This window comes from Panthera tigris, chromosome B4, assembly GCF_018350195.1.
Source record: "Panthera tigris isolate Pti1 chromosome B4, P.tigris_Pti1_mat1.1, whole genome shotgun sequence".
NCBI classification, from domain to species: Eukaryota; Metazoa; Chordata; class Mammalia; order Carnivora; family Felidae; genus Panthera; species Panthera tigris.
Window position 1 is genome coordinate 75598896 of NC_056666.1, and position 19380 is coordinate 75618275.

At 36.7% G+C, this 19380-nt stretch overlaps 1 protein-coding gene across 1 annotated transcript in view; it reads left to right on the forward strand.

The window, feature by feature from the left end:
- The window catches only part of SPATS2 (spermatogenesis associated serine rich 2), a 53747-nt gene that overhangs the window by 11797 nt on the left and 22570 nt on the right, over positions 1-19380 (forward strand). Inside the window, exons 3-7 of the mRNA XM_042992215.1 lie at positions 3583-3691; positions 4829-4878; positions 14000-14261; positions 15958-16137; positions 18510-18645. Coding sequence (XP_042848149.1) covers positions 3583-3691; positions 4829-4878; positions 14000-14261; positions 15958-16137; positions 18510-18645 — 737 coding nt within the window. The remainder of the gene's footprint in view (positions 1-3582; positions 3692-4828; positions 4879-13999; positions 14262-15957; positions 16138-18509; positions 18646-19380) is intronic.

A 19380-nucleotide genomic window follows, 5' to 3' on the forward strand; every position in this document is an offset into this window, starting at 1 on the left:
TGCTTATTACTTAGACAAGATACTTTACTTCTCTTCATATATAAAAGTACTTCCTTTTCAAGCAATATGGTTGACTGAAGAACCTGAAAACATTCCTGTTATAAAATATGTAGAAATACAGAATGAAAAATAACATACATGATTTAAAAATGCATAGGGGCACCTGGGTGGCTTAGTTGGTTAAGCATCCAACTTCAGCTCAGGTCATGATCTTGCGGTTCATGGTTTTGAGCCCCACATTGGGTTCTGTGCTGACAGCTCAGAGTCTGGAGCCTGCTTCAGATTCTATGTCTCCCTCTCTCTCTGCCCCTACTCTGCTCATGCTCTTTCAAAAATAAATTTCTTTTTTTTTTTAATTTTTTTTTTTTTAGCGTTTATTTATTTTTGAGACAGAGAGAGACAGAGCATGAACAGGGGAGGGACAGAGAGAGAGGGAGACACAGAATCTGAAACAGGCTCCAGGCTCTGAGCTGTCAGCACAGAGCCCGACACGGGGCTTGAACTCACGGACCGTGAGATCATGACCTGAGCCGAAGTCGGACGCTTAACCGACTAGCCACCCAGGCGCCCCTCAAAAATAAATTAAAACATAAATAAATAAATAAATAAATAAATAAACAAACAAACAAACAAACAAATAAAAATTTAAAAAATGCATAGCCCAACACAAAAAGTTAAGGAAATCCCTGGGGGCCAAAAATATAGAGGGCATTAAAAACCAGCGTTTTAAGCCTGAGCTAGGTAACTGTGAAACATTTTGCCAGTGTCAGTAACAAATGGGTTTTACCACTCAGGGCCCCAAGGCTTGTCCTAGGTTAGGAATTGGAGCTAAGATCTTACATGAAATTGAGATCCTAAAAATATTTCACCTTTAGGGAAAGGGTGAACTAGAACAAATCTTCCCACTGACTTCTGAACACAATATTCTTACTATGCGTGTTTAAGAGGGATATTTCAGAAAACAAAGAGGGACGTCTGCGTGGCTCAGTGAGTTAATAAGCATCTGACTTGATTTTGGCTTAGGTCACGATATCACAGTTCACTAGTTTGAGCTTGGGGTTGGGCTGTGCACTGACAACACGTGCACAGAGCCTGCTTGGAATTCTCTCTCCTTTCTCTGCCCCTCCCCTGCGTGTGCTCTCTCTCAAAAATAAACAGACTTTTAAAAATATACAAAAGGATTGAAAATAAATCTCAAATTGTGTGTTTTATCATTATTAACATTATATTGTAGTTTATTAATATTATTTTTCAATATCATAGAATAAAGCAAATTAGTAAATAATTTAATGTTTTTAGGACCTGAAACAGCATACAGAGAAGAGAGATATGTTTAAAATTATATAAGAAAAAGCCTTTTAATGTTATGTTTGAATTGAAAGTATTATTTTGAATTCAAGTTGTAAAAAATGAAATCTCCTAACTCTATCCACTGAAAAAAATCTAGAAATAATGACTCCCCAGTAACAATAAACATACCTAGCTCTTAGATACTGGTTTCTAACTACTGCTGCCTACCAAAAAGGGCCAGGTCTTCTTGGAGAAATAGCCAATTTCACATTTTGCAGTGAGACAAGAAATGAAAATTAGAAGGATTGGAAAGAAAGAAAAAAATGGTTGTTATTTGTAGACCATACTATTATTTTCTATCTACATACACAAGCTAAGAAAGTTAGAAATTATAATAATTCATCAAATTCTTTTAATTCATTTAATTGCTGGGTATTAAATTGATATACCAAAAGGAAAACAGAATAGCAGTTGTAAATGGTATATTTTTTATCTCCAATCTCCCAGAGTGGAGGTGGGTGGGAGGAGAATGGATGAAATAGATAAAGGGGATTAAGAGTACGCTTATCTTGATAAGCATTAAGAAATTTATAGAATCGTGGAATCATTATGTTCTATACCTGAAACTAATATAACACTGTATGTTAATTATACTTGAATTTAAAAAAAAATCCTTAGGAATAAGTCTGACAAAATTGGCATATCTATTTCTTTTTTAGTTTATTTGTTTATTTTGAGAGAGAGAGAGGAAGAGGGAGGGAGAGAGAGAGACAGAGAGGAGGGAGAGAGGGAGGGAGGGAATCCCAAGCAGGCTCCGTAGTGTCCACGCAGAGCCCAGTGTGGGGCTCAGACTCACAAACCATGAGATCGTGACCTGAGCTGAAACCAAGAGTTGGACGGTTAAGTGACTGAGTCACCCAGACACCCCGGCATATCTGTTTTAAAGAACATTTTGGCATTATGTCATGAATTTGTAGATGCTCTGATATTCAGGAATTCTAGTGGTTTTACACAATAGAGACCTTCTCTCATTGTTCCAAGAAGATATGATTTTTTTTCTTTTTTTTAATTGCTTACAATGTGATAAACATTGTTTTAGGCACTGAAGAATCAGCAGCAAATTAGCATAGGAATATTCATTCCAGCATTTTTCATAACAGCCAAATATTGGAAACAATGTAAGTGCCCATCAACAGAATGAATAAATTGGCTATATTCATACAATGGAAATGCTGTGTAACGGTTCAAATAAATAAAAGATGCATTTATCAACACACACAAAAATCTAAAAAAACAATGTTATATGAAAAAAGCGAATTGCATATACACATGTATTGTATGATAATATTTATGTAAGGCAAACAATAGTATATATTACCTATGGATATATACATACATCATAAAAGTGCGAAAACATGTATCAGAATAAAACCAAATTCAAGGCAGAAAATCTGTGAAGAGGAGGGAGATGGGATTTATGAGGGACTTCATGGGGGCCTCAGTTGCCATCTATTTTATTTTATTAAGCTGATTATCATGTAGTGAATGTCCATTATGTTTTGTATGCCTGAAACAGTTTATAATAAATTATCCTTATAGTGTTATTATATAATTAAATGATATGAAGTAAAAATGTTTTTGAGGGGTGCCTGGATGGCTTAGTTGGTTAAATGTCGACTTTGGCTCAGGTCATGATCTCGCAGTTTGTGAGTTCGAGCCCCATGTCAGACTCTGTGCTGACAGCGCAGAGCCTGGAGCCTACTTCGGATTCTGTATCTGTCTGTCTGTCTGTCTGTCTCTCTCTCTCTGCCCCTCCCCCGCTTGCGCTTCTTCTCTGTCTCAAAAATAAATAAAGACATTAAAAAAATAAATTCTGAATTATTAAAAAAAAGTTTTTGAAAAATGCTACTGAAAAATCTAAGTTGTTACTGTTGGTGGCTCGTTAAACTATTTACCTTTCTCCACAGTATGCTGAGATGAGGAAATGTTGAGGCTAAATTAATACCTGATACCTAATTAAACCACCCTTTCTTGAAATAAAATCTGGCACATACCTTCTATTTCTAGAAATGTTCTGCTTTTCTAAGTTTTGAAATTAATTTTCTATGTGCTCTTATCGTTCATCTGTTAATCATTTTCAGTGAAATGGTTGTATGTACTCTCACTGTCACTAAAGAGTGATACATACTGTTAAACATGAAACATCACTTTTTCTGTTATTTTCTATAATAGGCATCAGTTGCCAATTGACGAACTGATGTTAGAATTAAATAACCCTGTCATCTTTTCCAGATAAATGCAGTGCGTGCAATAGTTCCCAATAAGAGCAACAATGAAATCATCCTGGTTTTGCAGCACTTTGATAATTGTGTGGACAAAACAGTACAAGCGTTCATGGAAGGTAATCCTAACTCCGTTTTTTAATAAGTTTATATTTGTTCAAATAGACGTTGCTTCAAACTTCTATTAACATTCGTTCAGCAATCTGATGTTTTATAGATGATATAGCAAACCCCAGGATAACACAATGTACCATGCCATTTTTTTTAAAGATATCTCTTAAAGATACCTCTTTCAGCCCTAGAAGTATCATTCATAAGCTATGTGATATCTTAGAATAAAAGACAAGCTGAGAAAATGCCATCATTTTACTCAAAATGTTCTCTGTTGGTTTTAAGAACAAATAGTATGGCTAGTGGTATAAGGTACTTGATTGGAATTGGGTTGAATAAGAATTTAAGAACCTCTTAGTGACAAAGCAGTGATCCAGCAGCCCAGCAACAGATGTCAAATTCAAGGACTCCACATTCTCTTCCAGGCTGCTATGCCATTTAGTGTGGTTCCTGCAAGTGATTCAAATGTAAGGGTTTGCGTTTCCTTGTCTGACATATGGAAGATTGGTGGGGTTAGCCAAGGCTTCAGTTTATAGAGTTGAGGAGTGTTTTATAAACTTCTTTCCGCATAATTTGTTTTGAGAAAAACTTTGCTTGAAGCTGTTGCTTCGTTAAATACCAACGTCAGATTAGGTCTCCCTGTTTCTATTGTCCTGAATTTGTCAGTGTAGAATAAACAGACCCAAATACTGTAAGGTTTTTCTTTATCATCATCTGTTTTCTTTATAATGTTAGTATTTGGGTCTAGAATAGTGTATAGCTCTCTCTTAAGCAACATAGCCAAATGGTATTTGATCTTCTAGAGGGAGAGGATAGCATATTTGGGCTAAAACCAGTTATCTTTGTATACTGTCTAAGCTTTATAAATAAAAGAATCTTCCAAATGGTCAGGCTGCATTACTCTCTTCTTAGAAGAACTTACAAAGGAAATTACATGGAGAAGTGGGGGGGTCTAAATGGACAGATATTCCAAAAGGTAAGTATGATAGGATTATCTCATCATATTAGCACTTAGACTTGAACCTTAACCTTTCCTATTAGGAACTTTGGAAATTCTCCAGCAATTACAAAATGCAGGGACACTAATTACCTTGTTGACCATGGATGTGGTAGGAGAGAAAATCTGTAGTTGGTTTCTTTTACAGGTAGCGCCAGTGAAGTACTCAAAGAATGGACAGTAACAGGCAAGAAAAAGGTAAAAATGAATTAAATTTACAAGCATGGTATTGGCATTTTTATCATTAAAAAATTTAGGCCCTGGGGTGCCTGGATGGCTCAGTCGGTTAAGCTTCCGACTTTAGCTCAGGTCACGATCTCATGGCTCGTGAGTTTGAGCCCCACGTCAGGCTCTGTGCTGACAACTCAGATTCTATGTTTCCCTCTCTCTCTGACCCTTCCCTGCTCATGCGTGTGTGCTCTCTCTCTCTCTCTCTCTCAAAAATAAATATTAAAAAAATGTTTTTTGTAAATTTTAGGCCCTGCAAACATAATTGAAAGAAAAGATTTACATAGAAAAGATTTACATATGCCACTTCACTTCATGTGGTTAAAAAAAGTCTTCTGTGACATTAAAACACAGCTGTGTACATAGAGTACCACACAGTCTCTTCCGTGTGATTTAAGGCAGGAAACAGAATGACTTTGCCAGGGTGTAGTTGCTGAGGTAATATTACGGATGAAACGAGAGCATGTCAAGGATAGCAGAGCTCCTCTAAAGAAAGTGATCTAGTCCAGGGGTTTTCAGTATCATTCATATTGTAAATCAGTTAAAATAGCTCAAGATTTTTAGGTCAGACAACTGTGTTATATAGTCTCTGATATTAATGAGCTTTGACTTAAAGCCTTAAAAGGGGCTTTGTACTATTAGCTATGCAGAGGGGGCTTATGTTTCAGTTTAGGGAGGTAGAAGTCACTTGGGCTGTGGAGTTAATCAAAACTGGATTTATATCCTGTTCTACTACTTAACTGGCTTTGTAACATTGGAGTATTGTTAACTTTTGTATGCCTTAGTTTGTTCATCTCTAAAATAGGAAAATAATACTCAGCAAATATAAGTACCTGATACAATATCTAACATGCTCATTCCCTACTCCTTATCCACTTAAAACTAGAATGCTTTTGGGGTGCCTGGGTGGCTCAGTCGATTAAAGTCTGACTTTGGCTCATATCATGATCTCATGGCTCATGGATTTGAGCCCGCATCAGGCTCTGTGCTGACAGCTCGGAGCCTGGAGCCTGTTTCAGATTCTGTGTCTCCCTCTCTCTCTGTCCCTACCTCACTCATGCTCTGTCTCTGTCTGTCTGTGTGTCTGTCTCTCTCAAAATAAATAAATAAACATTGAAAACAAAATTAAAAAAACAAACAAACTAGAATGCTTTCCCTAAAGGATGCTGGCTCATCTCAAATTGCTCCCCACAGCTCTTTACTGTAAATGTAGCTCCTTTAGGGGCACCTGGGTGGCTCATTCCATTAAGCGTCTGACTTTTGGTTTTGACTCAGGTCAAGATATCACAGTTTATGAGATTGAGCCCCGCATCGGGCTCTGCACTGACAGCACGATACCTGCTTGGGATTCTCTCTCTACCTCTCCCTCCTTCTCTCTTTCTCTCTCTCAAAATACATAAATAAGTATTTAAAGATAAATAAATAAATCTAGCTCCTTTAGAAAATGCTTAAAGTACAGATTTTAGTCAGGTATCTCTGAGAATAATAGTCTCTTTGGGATGCTCTTTTCCTGTATTCAGTTAGTGCTGCAGTTCTGGAATCCTTTCTTGATGACTCTAAATCACTTCATTAGGAGTTCTGTTAGGTCTTGACCAAACCAGGTTTGGCCCTAATGACTCTTGAAATGTTTTCCAAGTGGAACCTAGTACTTCTACTGATTCCCCTAAAGCGCTCTCCATACCTGTAATTTTGAGTATTTGCTTAACTTCTTCCCATTTTTTTCACCCAATATAAATAGCTACGTGTGCTATGAAGAACAGCAGTGTATTAATTTATTGCCCCAGGATAATAAGTTATTAGTGATATAAGATATACTTGAAGCTGGAAAAGCATATGTTGGAGACAAATAAATTTCTTAAAATTTAAAGAAAGAAAAATGGCTTCAGTTTGACCATCCCAAATGCCCAAATCCAGTCTGGTTAACTGTTGGGATTAATTCAATAGGATGTGACCATGAGCAGTTACTAACATAGTTATCATATATGCGGAGCAGTGATGTGAAAACTTAGTTCACATGGAGGAAAGTAGTTAAGAGAAAGAAATGAAAGCTGTGGGGAGAAGACAATTATATCTAGAATACCCGCAGTGCTCCTGTTAGGGCCATCGAAAACGTTTGGGGGGATAAAAGGGATTGGGGAAAAATTGATTCAGTAATGTCAGTCTAGTTTTTTGTTTTTTGTTTTTTTTTTAATGTTTTTATTCACTTCTGAGACAGAGAGAGACAGAGCATGAGCAGGGGAGGGGCAGAGAGAGAGGGAGGCACAGGATCCGAAGCAGGCTCCAGGCTCTAAGCTGTCAGCACAGAGCCCAACATGGGGCTCGAACTCACAGACTGTGAGACCATGACCCGAGCTGAAGTCGGACGCTCAACCGACTCAGCCACCCAGGGGCCCCTAGTCTTACAAATAGAATTAAGATTGCTACTAGAGCTGTTGTTTGTCAAGGTAAAAGGCAAAGGAATTTTTGTTTAATTTTTCTATTTTCATAGGTAATATATTGATGTGGCTCAAAATTCAAAGCTCTAAAAGATAATACACTGAAACATCTTTATCCCTTCCCTATTCCCCAGCCATTTGGCTTCCCACCCCAGAGGTAAACAGTATTGCCAATTTCTTATGTATTATCTGGGATACTTTATGCATATATAAGCAAACATGAATATATATTCTTCTCTTTGCCTGCTCTTTTTTTCGTGTAATATATTTTAGAGTGTATTCCATGTCAACATATAAAGAATTGTCTTGTTCTTTTTAAGGATGTATAGTCATTCTGCTGCTTGGATGCACCATAATTTATTTAACCAGTCCTTTATTGATCAACATTTGGGTCATTGCCAATGTTTTGTTACTATTAACAGTATTTCAGTGAATAACCTTATATATAATTTTGTACATGTGTCAGTATCGCCTAGGATAAATTCCTAGAAGTGGAATTGCTGTATCAAAGGATATGTGCATTTGTAATTTTGATAAATACTACCATACCAGATGACCATAGAGAGTACCACTTTGCATTCCCACAAAGTAGTATAGGAGAATGTTTGTTTCTCCATATCCTCAACCCTGTCAACTCTTTTTGACCTTTGCTAGTCCAAAATGAAAAATGATACTATAGTACATCAATTTTTGGAAATTTTTGAAAATTGTTATTAGTTCTTCTGTGTTTGGTAGAATTCACCAGTGAAGCCATTGCATCCAGGGCTTTTCTTTGTTGGGAGATTTTTTTTTAAGTTTATTTATTTTGAGAGAGAGAAAGCATGAGTGAGGGAGGAGCAGAGAGAGAGAATCCCAAGCAGGCCTCACTCTGTCAGTGCAGAGCCCAGTGCAGGGCTCGAACTTGTGAACCATGAGATCATGACCTAAGCCGAAGTTGGATGCTTAACTGACTAAGCCACCAGGTGCCCCTGTTGGGAGATTTTCGATGACTGATTCAGTCTCTTTACTAGTTATAGGTCTGTTCATATTTCCTATATTTCTTCATGATTTAGTTTTGGTAGGTTTTGTGTTTCTTTGTTGGCATGCAGTTGTTCAAAGTGTTCTCTTGTAATCCTTTTTATTTTTGTAGAATCTATAGTAATATCGCCACTTTCATTTTTGATTTTAGTAATTTGGGTCTTCTCCCTTTTTTTTTTCTTAGCCTTTCTAACTAAAGGTTTGTCAGTTGTGTTGATCTTTTCAGAGATTCAGCTTTTGGTTTCACTGATTTTTCTCTATTGCTTTTCTGTTCTTTATTTCATTTATCTCTGCTCTGATCTTTATTATTTCCTTCCTTCTACTAGCTTTGGGTTTTAGTTTGTTCTTTTCTAGTTCCTTAACTGCAAAGTTAACTTGCTAATTTGAGATTATATGTAAGATATATATATATATTATATTATATATATATATAATATAATGTAATATATATAAATACTTTCTAATGTCAGCATTTACAGTTAGCAGTTTCCCCTTTAGCATCACTTTTGCTGTACTCTTTGAGTTTTGGTATGTGATATTTTCATTTTCATTCATCTCTAAGTATTTTCTAATTCCCCTTGTTATTTCTTCTTTGATCCATTTGTTCTTTAAAAATGTGTTAATTTCCAGGGGCGCCTGGGTGTCTCAGTCAGTGAAGCATCCAACTCTTGGTTTCAGTTCAGGTCATGATCTCATGGTTTGTGAGTTCAAGCCCCTCATCAGGCTCTGTGCTGACACTGTGGAGTCTGCTTGGAATTCTCTCTTTCCCTTTTCTCTGTCCCTCCTCCATTCACATTCTGTCTCTCCCTCTCTCCTTTCTCTCTCTCTCTCTTTCTCTAAAAATAAACATTTTTTAAAGAGACATAAATTTTAAGAATGTGCTAATTTCCATAATATGAATTTTCCAATTTTTCTTTTGTTGATGTCTCACTTTATCCCATTTTGGTCAGAGAAGACACTTTGTATGATACCTATCTTTTAAAATATCTGTTGAAACTTCATTTGTATCCTTATATATGGTCTATCCTGAAAAATGTACCATGTACATTGTACATTCAAGAAGAGCATATGTGCTGTGCTGCTCTTGTTGGGTAGAGTGTTCTGTTTATGTTTGTTAGATCTAGTTGGTCTGTCATGTTTGTTTTTTTTTTTTTTTTAATTTTTTTTTTTTTTTAACATTTATTTATTTTTGAGACAGAGAGAGAGAGCATGAACAGGGGAGGGTCAGAGGAAGAGGGAGACATAGAATCTGAAACAGGCTCCAGGCTCTGAGCTGTCAGCACAGAGCCCGACGCGGGACTCGAACCCACAGACCACGAGATCATGACCTGAGCTGAAGTCGGACGCTTAACCGACTGAGCCACCCAGGCACCCCTGTCATGTTGTTTAAATCCTCTGTTTCTTTACTTATCTTCTGTCTGGTTGTTCTGTCCATTGTTGTGAGTAGGATATTGAAGTCTCCAAGTATTATTGTACAACTGTTTTTCCCTTTAATTCTGCTGGGTTTTGCTTCACATATTTTGATAGTCTGTCATTAGGTGTACACATGTTTATAATTGTTATATCTTCTTGTTGTATTAAGCCTTTTATTAATATATAATGTGTTTCTTTGTCTCTTATAACCTTTTTTAATTTAAAGTCTACAGGCTTTATTTAAAGTCTAAAGGCTATATTAATAGCCCCAGCTCTCTTTTGGTTACTATTTGCATGGAATACATTTTTCCATCCTTCCACTTTCAGTCTATTTGTGTCTTTGAATCTAAAGTGAGTCTCTTGTAAACAGCATATAGTTGGATCGTGTGTATTTATCCATTTTGTCAATCTCTGTCTTTTGATTGTAGAGTTTTATCACTTTACCTTTAAAGTAATTACTGATAAGGAAGGACTTCTGTCATTGTGCTATTTGTTTTCCGTTTGTTTTTAACTTTTTTTCTATCCCTCATTTTTTGCATTACTGTCTTCTTTTGAGTTTAATCTGTTATTTATACTGAAATGTTTGAGTTCTTTTCTCATTTCCTTTTGTGTATATTTTATAGCTATTTTCATTGTGGTTACTATGGAGATTACATTTAATATACTAAAGTTTTAACACTAATTTGAAATTATACCAGTTTATATTCAATAACCTACAAAAACTCTGTTCCTTTACAGCTCCATCCCCACTTCTTTTGGTTGTTGATGTCACAGAATTATATCTTAATACACTGTGTTCCCCAAAGCATAAACTAATAATTCTTTTATTTTTATTTACTTATTTTTTTTATTATTTTTATTTTCTTAATGTTTATTTTTGAGAGTCAGAGAGAGTAATAGTGGGGGAGGGGCAGAAAGAGAGGGAGACAGAGGATCCAAAGTGGGCTCTGCACTGACTGCTGTGAGCTGGATGCAGGGTTTGAACTCATGAACCTCAAGATCATGACCTGAGTTGAAGTCTGATGCTTAACCAACTGAGTCACCCAGGTGCCCCAAACTAATAATTCTTTTAAATGCATTAGTCTTATGGGGCGCCTGGGTGGCTCAGTCGGTTGAGCGTCCGACTTTGGCTCAGGTCATGATCTCGCAGTTCCTGGGTTCGAGCCCCGCCTTGGGTTCTGTACTGACAGCTCGGAGCCTAGAGCCTGCTTCGGATTCTGTGTCTCCCTCTCTCTCTGGCCCTTCCCCTCTCGAGCTCTGTCTCTCTCTCTCTCTCAAAAATAAAACATTAAAAAAAATTTAAATGCATTAGTCTCTTAAATTATGTACAAATAAGATCTGGAGTTATAAACCAAAGTAGATTTTAGATTAATAGTTTTTTTTTTTAAACATATTAGTCTCTTAAATTATGCAGAAAACCAAATATATAGTTACAAACCATTATAATAATGCTGGCCTTTATAATTGCTCATGTACTTACCTTTACTGAGATTTTTATTTTTTCATATGGCTTAAAATTACTGACTAGTGTCCTTTCATTTTATGTTGCAGGACTCCTTTGAACATTTCTTATAGGGCAGATCTGGTGGTCATGAACTTCCTCAGCTTTTATTTATCTAGGAATATCTTAATTTCTCCTTTACTTAAAAAAATTTTTTAATTTTTTGAGAGGAAGTGAAAGAGTACATGAGCAGGGAGGGCTAAAGGGAGAGGGACAGAGAATCTCAAGCAGGCTCCATGACCAGCACGAAGTCTGACACATGGGGCTCAGTCTCACAGACTGTGAGATCATGACCAGAGCCAAAATCAAGAGTGAGACACTTAACCAACTGAGGCACCCAGGCACCCCTCTCCTTCACTTTTGAAGGATAGTCTTGCCAGTTATAGGATTCTTGGTTGACCATACTTTTCTATTTCAGCCCTTTGAGTATATCCACATACTGCCTTCTGGCCTTCATGTTTCTGATGAGAAATCTGATGAAATCTGATGATTTTATTGAAGATTCCTTGTATGTGATGAGTGACTTCTCTCTTGCTGCTTTCGAGATTCTGTCTTTTGAAAGTTTGATTATTATGTGTCTCAGTGTGAATCTCCTTGAGTTCATCTTACTTAGAGTTAATTAGGCTTCTTGGGTGTTTATATTCATGTTTTTCATTAAATTTGGGAAGTTTTCAGCCATTATTTCTTTTTCAGATATCGTCAGATATTATTTCTGTCCCTTTATCTTCTTTTCAGACTTTCATGATGTGTATATTGGTCTACTTTTTGGTGTCCCACAGGTCCCTTAGATTCTATTTACTTTTCTTCAGTTTTTTTTTTTCTTTCCTCTTCCTCAGACTTTACAATTTGCATTCTCCAATCTTCAAGTTCACAGATTTTTTTTCTTCTGCTGCTGAAATCTGCCTTTGAATCTTTCTAGTGAATTTTAAAATTTCAGTTATTCTATTTTTTAGCTCCAGTATTTCCTAATTAATTTCTTATTTTTTAATGTTTTTTTATAAGTGAAATCACTTGTTTGTTTTTGTTTTGAACGCCTATTTATTTTTGAGAGAAACAGAGACAGAGTGTAAGCAGGGGAGGGGCAGAAAGAGAGGGAGACACAGAATCTGAAGCAGGCTCCAGGCTCCAAGCTGTCAGCACAGAGCCCGATGTGGAGCTTGAACTCATGAACCATGAGATCATGACCTGAGCTGAAGTCAGATGCTCAACCTATGGAGCCACCCAGGCGCCCCTTATAGATTTTTTAATGTATTTTTTGAGAGAGAGTGCAAACAGGGCAGTGGGGGGGGGCATTCAGAGAGAGGGGGTGACACAGAATCTAAAACAGGCTCTCAGCTCTAACTCACAAACCCTGAGGTTATAACCTGAGCCGAAGTCGGACACTTAACCAACTGAGCCACCTAGGCACCCCTCTTAACTAATTTCTTTTAGGTTTTCTATCTCTTTATTGACATTTACATTTTGTTCATACTTTGTTTTCTTGGCTTTGTCCAGATCTTCTTTTAATTTTTTGAGTATCTTTAAGACAGTTGTTTTGTTTTTTTTTAATTCCAGTTAACATACAGCATAATATTAGTTTCAGATGTACAATATAGTGATTCAACACTTCCGTATATCATCTAGTGCACTTTTTAATCTTCATCACCTACTTAACCCATCCCCCTATCCACCTCCCTTCTGGTTACCAAAGGCAGTTACTGTTGATTTTTTTCCCTTTAAGTAGATCATACTTGTTTTTTGTAGTTGTGATTTTATGTTGAAAAACTGGACATTTGAATCTAATAATGTGATAACTTTGGAAATCAGATTCTGCCCCTTCCTCAGGATTTGCTATTTTTTTATTATTGTTTGCTTTCTGGGGGCACTGCTCTTTTTATTTCCCTGGAAGTCACTCAGCCAAAGCTGGCAGGGCTTACAACAATGGGAGAAGGTGCAATAACAATGGATGCCTGACTCTTTGTCTACACTCCTGTGATCAAAAAAAGCTGAGCAGGGTTCAGAGTGCAGATTCCCAAAATTTGGAGGACAGGGTCCTTTTTGTCTGCCCTGGCTCCCACAATGTGTGCGAGCTGCTCCAAGAACAGGTGCACAGCTGCCTGCACCCTAAGGTAACTGCTTCTATGAGAGGAGCTGATACAGACTGAGATTAACCACGATTTACTGTCCAGGTCTTCACCTGCAAATTTTAAGTCTTCAGTAGACTCCAGAGTTCCAAAATAGTTACATTACACAGATTCTGCCAGTGTAATTATTGTCTAGTGAGACAGATTACTAGTGCTTCCTCCTCTGTCATTGTCCCAGAATCCTCTGCAGTGCAGTTTTAATTTATGTCTCTTATTAGACTGAGGTTGCACTTCATTCCATGTGTTTGTATCCTACACCATTTTTTTCTATTGGGCTGTTGTTTTGTTTGTTTTTTGTTAGAGCTCTGTATAAATTTAACTTTTTGTATATAAGTTGGACGTATTTCACATTTTGTAATTTCTTTTGATTTGGTGGGTTTTTCCATGCATACATTTTTTATATTTATGTGTTTGAGTTTATCCAAAGTATTTTACATACTTATTTTAGTCAGTAGTTCAAAATATACAAGAATGTGTTCAATTTTGGGGAGGGCATACGAGAAATTAATAACATTGATTGCCTTTGGGTAGCTAGAGTTACTTCTCTGGGTTGTGGGGTCTTCTTTTTCTTTTCTTTTTTTCAAATCTTGAATAACCATTAGAACAAAAAGAAGAAAAGCAAACCAAAGCCTACAGCAGAAGCAAGTAACAGTATCCCAGATTCCAGTAAATCGGTTTCCATTCAAGAGGAACAGACTGTGCCTTCTTCAGAGAAAGGGGGTATTAATGGTTACCATGTCAACGGTGCCATCAATGATAATGAGTCTGTGGACTCACTCAGTGAAGGTATGGAGATACTTTCAATAGATGCCAGAGAATTGGAAGATCCTGAGTCTACTACACCAGATGTGCTGGATAGAACAGGTGAGTTTATTAACAGGTCTTTGAAAAGTTGTTTTCTGTTGAAAAATATAGGGGCTTCCTGGTTGAAAAAGCAACCAATAAATTGAATTTAGTTAGTCTTTTATTTTTTAGTTTTTGTTGCCTTTTATATGAAAGAGTCAAATTTTGTACAGTTGATTCTTGAACAACGCAGTGTGGACTATGCAGGTCCACTTACTTGTGGATTTTTTTCCCCGAAAAAATATAATACAGTACTGCAAATATATTTTCTCTTCCTAATGATTTTTTTTCCTAATGGTTTTCTTAATAACATTTTCTTTTCTCTAGCTTACTTTATTGTAAGAATATTGGATATAATACATATAAAATACAAAACGTGTTTATTGACTGTATGTTATTGGTAAAGCTTCTGATCAACAGTAGGCTTAAGTTTTGGAAGAGTCAAAGTTATATACAGATTTTCAACTGCAAGGGAGGGGGTCAGTGCCCTTAACCCCCACATTGTTCAAGGGTCAACTGTAGTTACCAAAGGCCTAGAAGAATATAGTTGTTATTCCATTGTCTTATATTTTAATTTTAGTTTAAGTCAGTCTTGTGGAAATCTTTTAACATAATAATCCCTCAGTAGTTAGAGATTATAGAAGGTGACCTTAAGACTTTTTAAATTGCTTATTATTAAGGACAGTGATGATGATGAATTGATGTTGATGTTACTATTTTAGGGCCCAACACAGTGAGGAATATATAATAGTAACTGTAATCCCATGGCTTTCATGAGAAGTAGACTGTTGGTTTTTATTGTCCCACATTTGTTTTCTAGTAAAGAATTAAGATTAATGTTGTCAATTCAAATATCTTGCACATTTTTTGTTTTATTAACCATTTTGATGAATGTTGGGAAGATACTGGGAATATGTCTTTTAAAGTTGGCTTTTTAATTACTTGGTTGTTAATCCATTTCCACTTGCTCTGTTGCTGCTAGAGTTATTATGTAATGACAATTTAAGAGTTGTTCTGTACTTCTCAGATGTTCTTTTATTGATTAGCTTGCACACACAAAAAGACTTAGAGAAAAATATAGCACCTACGCTATAACCTCAAATAAACCAAAGATAGTCAGTGGCTTCCTTTTTTTTTTTTTTTTTTTTTTTTTCCTGAGCTAGCTCTTCTTTGATATCCTAACTCTTTGTGCTTTCCGTAAAGCTTTTAAAACTCTCGGGGTACCTGGCTGGCTCCGTTGATGGAGCATGCAACTCCTGATTTGAATATTGTGAGTTCGATCCCCACGTTGGGTGTAGAGATAACTTTTTTAAAAAACTTAATAAATAAATAGATTAATAATAAAACTCTCCCTTCCCTGGAACAGTGTAAAACTCTTTTTTCCTCAGTATAACTTACAGAAGCTATAAGAAATTAGTGCTTCCTTGTGCCCAGAGCTACCAAGGTACAGGGAACAAGCTAGCTTATCTTGAGATGGGTTAACACAGACTCATCCTTTTCATTCAGGATGAAGTTTAGGGCTGAGCCAGATGCTCCTGATAGTCTCGTCCAACTGATTCTGCTCTTTGTTCTATTTTGTCAGTTGTTTTTGTTCATAACCTTTCAGAGGCATAGTTTTACCTGAAACATTTTTACCTTTTTTATTTGTTTATACTTAAGACTGCTTGATTGATTTCCTCCTAACTTTTACTCTAAAATACTGGCCTTTCTTTGACAGGGTCCATGCTGGAGAATGGCATCTCTGATTTTGAACCCAAGTCTTTGACTATGCAGTCTACTCAGAATTCTCAACAAAATAGGAATGCTGCGAAATCTCTCTCAAGACCTACCACAGCACCTCAGTTTTCAAATCTGGGGATGGAAGATTTTCCACTCTCTTCCACCAACAAAAAGCTAGGTAAATCAGAAGGCTACCTTTGAGAGAAAACAAAAAAAAAATTGTGCTTTTGGCTAGAGAGGGCAAATTTTCTCCTTGTTCCTCAGATAAGATCTCAGAGGTTAGCAGGTAATACTTTTTCTGTTTTTGAGGCAGCAACTACCCTTCCCTAACTCCGTGTACACAGTTGGAGTCTGATAGTATTTTAGATGCTGTACAGTCTTGTTACAATGACAGGGATCCTTTTAGTGAATGAAAGTCAAACTCTACTGGCCAGAACGACTTTTCTACTAACAGTAACTTGTTTCTTTTATTTGCTTTACTAAACATTTTTGTACTGTTTCCTTCATTTTTATCTCCTGGTTGATTTAATAGTAAAAAGCTCTGCCAACTCTGACATGACGTTTTAAAGAAATCTTTTCATTTCTCTTCACAACTTCATGCGCTTACTAATATCTGTCAGACTGTAGCTTTAAACAAGATCGTTTCCTCTTAAGTAAGTGTGCAGTATCGACTGGTGGTAGTTATTTGCTTTTTTTTTTCCACTATACTCATCATTTAAATAATCAGCCAGTAATTAAACAGGTAGAGATGATAGCCCCTCTGAGTGTCATACATCTAAAGCATCGTGGTCCACTCCACTAAATGTACGAAACAGAAATGTAAAAGACACTTGTAACCTGTAGCTCTTTATTGAATTATTTATTCCACATGAGCTAAATTTAATTAGTGAAGCTTTCCTTTTAAATCTAACATGACCCTCAGCTTGGTGCAGAAAGCACGTCAAAAATACTCAGTCAAGCAAAAAGAAAAGCACAAGACTTGAAAGCTCTTTAGATTTGGAAAGAAATCAAGTTACGATGAGGAAGAATTTAAATAAAAAATTGGAAATCTATATCTTGGCACATTAAACTTCTTAGATCTATGATTTCACCTATAAATTGTATATATAACTTTGACATTGGTGAATATAGAAAGGTTGGTAGAACTTTTGGAAACTGATTAGAATATGTTGGGTGGTAAATATATTTCATCTTTACCTATAAAGTTGGCTTATCCACATACAATGTTTCGAACTACTACACAGAGAATTTTATTAATTTTGTAATGCCTGCATGGTGAATTATAGTCCAAACCCTGTCATTTAGAGAGTTTTGAAACACTGGTACCTATTCAAATACTTTACTTCATTTTGGATAGTTTCTGAAGTTGCTGTTGTCAAATTCATTAATCTTTTTTTTAACAGTTTCTAGTCTGCTGTTAATCCTATCCAGTGAAATTGTCATCTCAGACACTGTCTTTTTTCACCTCTAGAGGTTCAGCTGGGTTTTTTAAAGTATCGACCATGTCTGTCCGTAATATGTTTATGCTTTTCTCTGCCTTCTTGAACTTACGGTATCTGATTGTATCAGCTGTTTTGAGGTCTTTATTTACTTGACTCTACATCTATGACATTTCTGCATCTGTTTCTGTTAGTTGATTTTTCATTATGGATCGTGTTTGTCTGCCTCTTTGTATGCCTAGTAATTTTTTATTGGGTGCCAGACATTGTGAATTTTGCTTTGTCGATTGCTAGATAGTTTTTGTGTTCTATTTAAGTACTGTTATGATTTGTTCTGGGACTATTTGGTAACAGTTTGAGGCTTGTTTTTAAGCTTTGTTAGGTGGAACTAGAGTAGCCGTTAGAGCTAATTTTGCCTCATTACTGAGGGAGTACCCTTCCAAGTGTTCTACCTGGTGCCCTATTCTGGCTGGTGTGAACATGAACTATTTGTGGGCTGGGTGAGGTCTGAGGCTTGTTCTGCGTATTCCTTTCCAGTGATTCTTTTTCCTGTCTCAGGTAGTTTCCTCACACCGATGCATTCAGAATCCCCTGCAGATCTCTGTACAATTTTCTCATCTTTGTGTAGCTCTTTCCTCTCTAGTATTCTGCCCTTAGAATTCTAACCACCTTGGCCTCCCCAAGTTCTTAGCTCTGTCCTCTCAATTCAGGATTAGGATTTCTCCTCCTTGCACTGCAGTCTGGAAACTCTTTCATGGCAGTAAGTTGAGGCAATCGTAGGCCTCACTTCATTTGTGTCTTTTCTCAGGGAAGAAGTACTGTCTATCATCTATTATCTGAAAACCAGGTTTCATGTGTTTTGTCTGTGTGTGTGTTTAGTTGTGTAAGACAGGAGGGTAAATCCAACTCCTAGTACTCCATCTTAGCCAGGATACTTAGTTAAAAACAAAAATCTATGAAAACATCAATTTTTTGGTGAGGAGGGTGGCCATTAAGGAAACATTTTTAGTCCACATGACATTTGTTACTTTACATGCTTAGGTGTTCATATCTAACTTTCAGGTTACTTGTGCTCCTTTTTTTATATTAATCCTTGGGTTTTCTTCCCAAGGTTCCAATATTGAAAAATCTGTGAAAGACCTCCAGCGCTGTACAGTGTCTCTCGCACGGTATCGAGTTGTAGTTAAAGAAGAGATGGATGCTTCCATTAAGAAAATGAAACAAGCTTTTGCTGAATTGCAGAGCTGGTAAGTTAAGTTGCATTTGATCACATGGCACAAAGATGATCATTTATAAACATGGTCTGCCATTCACCAGGTCCTTTAATTTCTGACTCTTAACTGCTCTATGTAGTGGGAAGAAACTTAAAAATCCTGAGGTATATTTAGCTTTCTGCTTCGTTCAACTCCTTTTGGTCACATGGCCATTTTGCAAATGGGTGGTACAGAGAACTTTTTGTGTTCTAGGAATGGGCTTGAGGTTGATACTGTTCAGAAAAGGACAAATAATTATAGAATGGACCATACATCCTTACTTTAGGGTCTGTCTTTTAAACCAGGAACCTGCAACAAATGGCATGATGTTTTTGAACAAAATTATGAAGTAGAAAAGACCTGTCTTTGCTTTCCCACCTCCTGTCATCCTTCCTAATGCACTCTGCCCTAAACATATCTTTGGTGCCTTATTATTAATCGATTTGTTTTAATTTTGTGTTTTTCAAACTGTGTTCTAAAAAAAATACTCTTAACTAGGGGCACCTGGATGGCTCAGTCTGTTAAGTGTCCAAATCTTGATTTCAGCTCAGGTTATGATCTCACAGTTTTGTGGGATTGAGCCCTGCATCAGGCTCTGGAGTGACAGTGCACAGCCTGCTTGGGATTCTCTCTCTCTCTCTCTCTCTCTCTCTCTCTCTCTGTCCCTTCCCCACTTGCATGCTCACTGTCTCTCTCTCTCTCTCTCTCTCTCAAAATAAACTTTAAAAA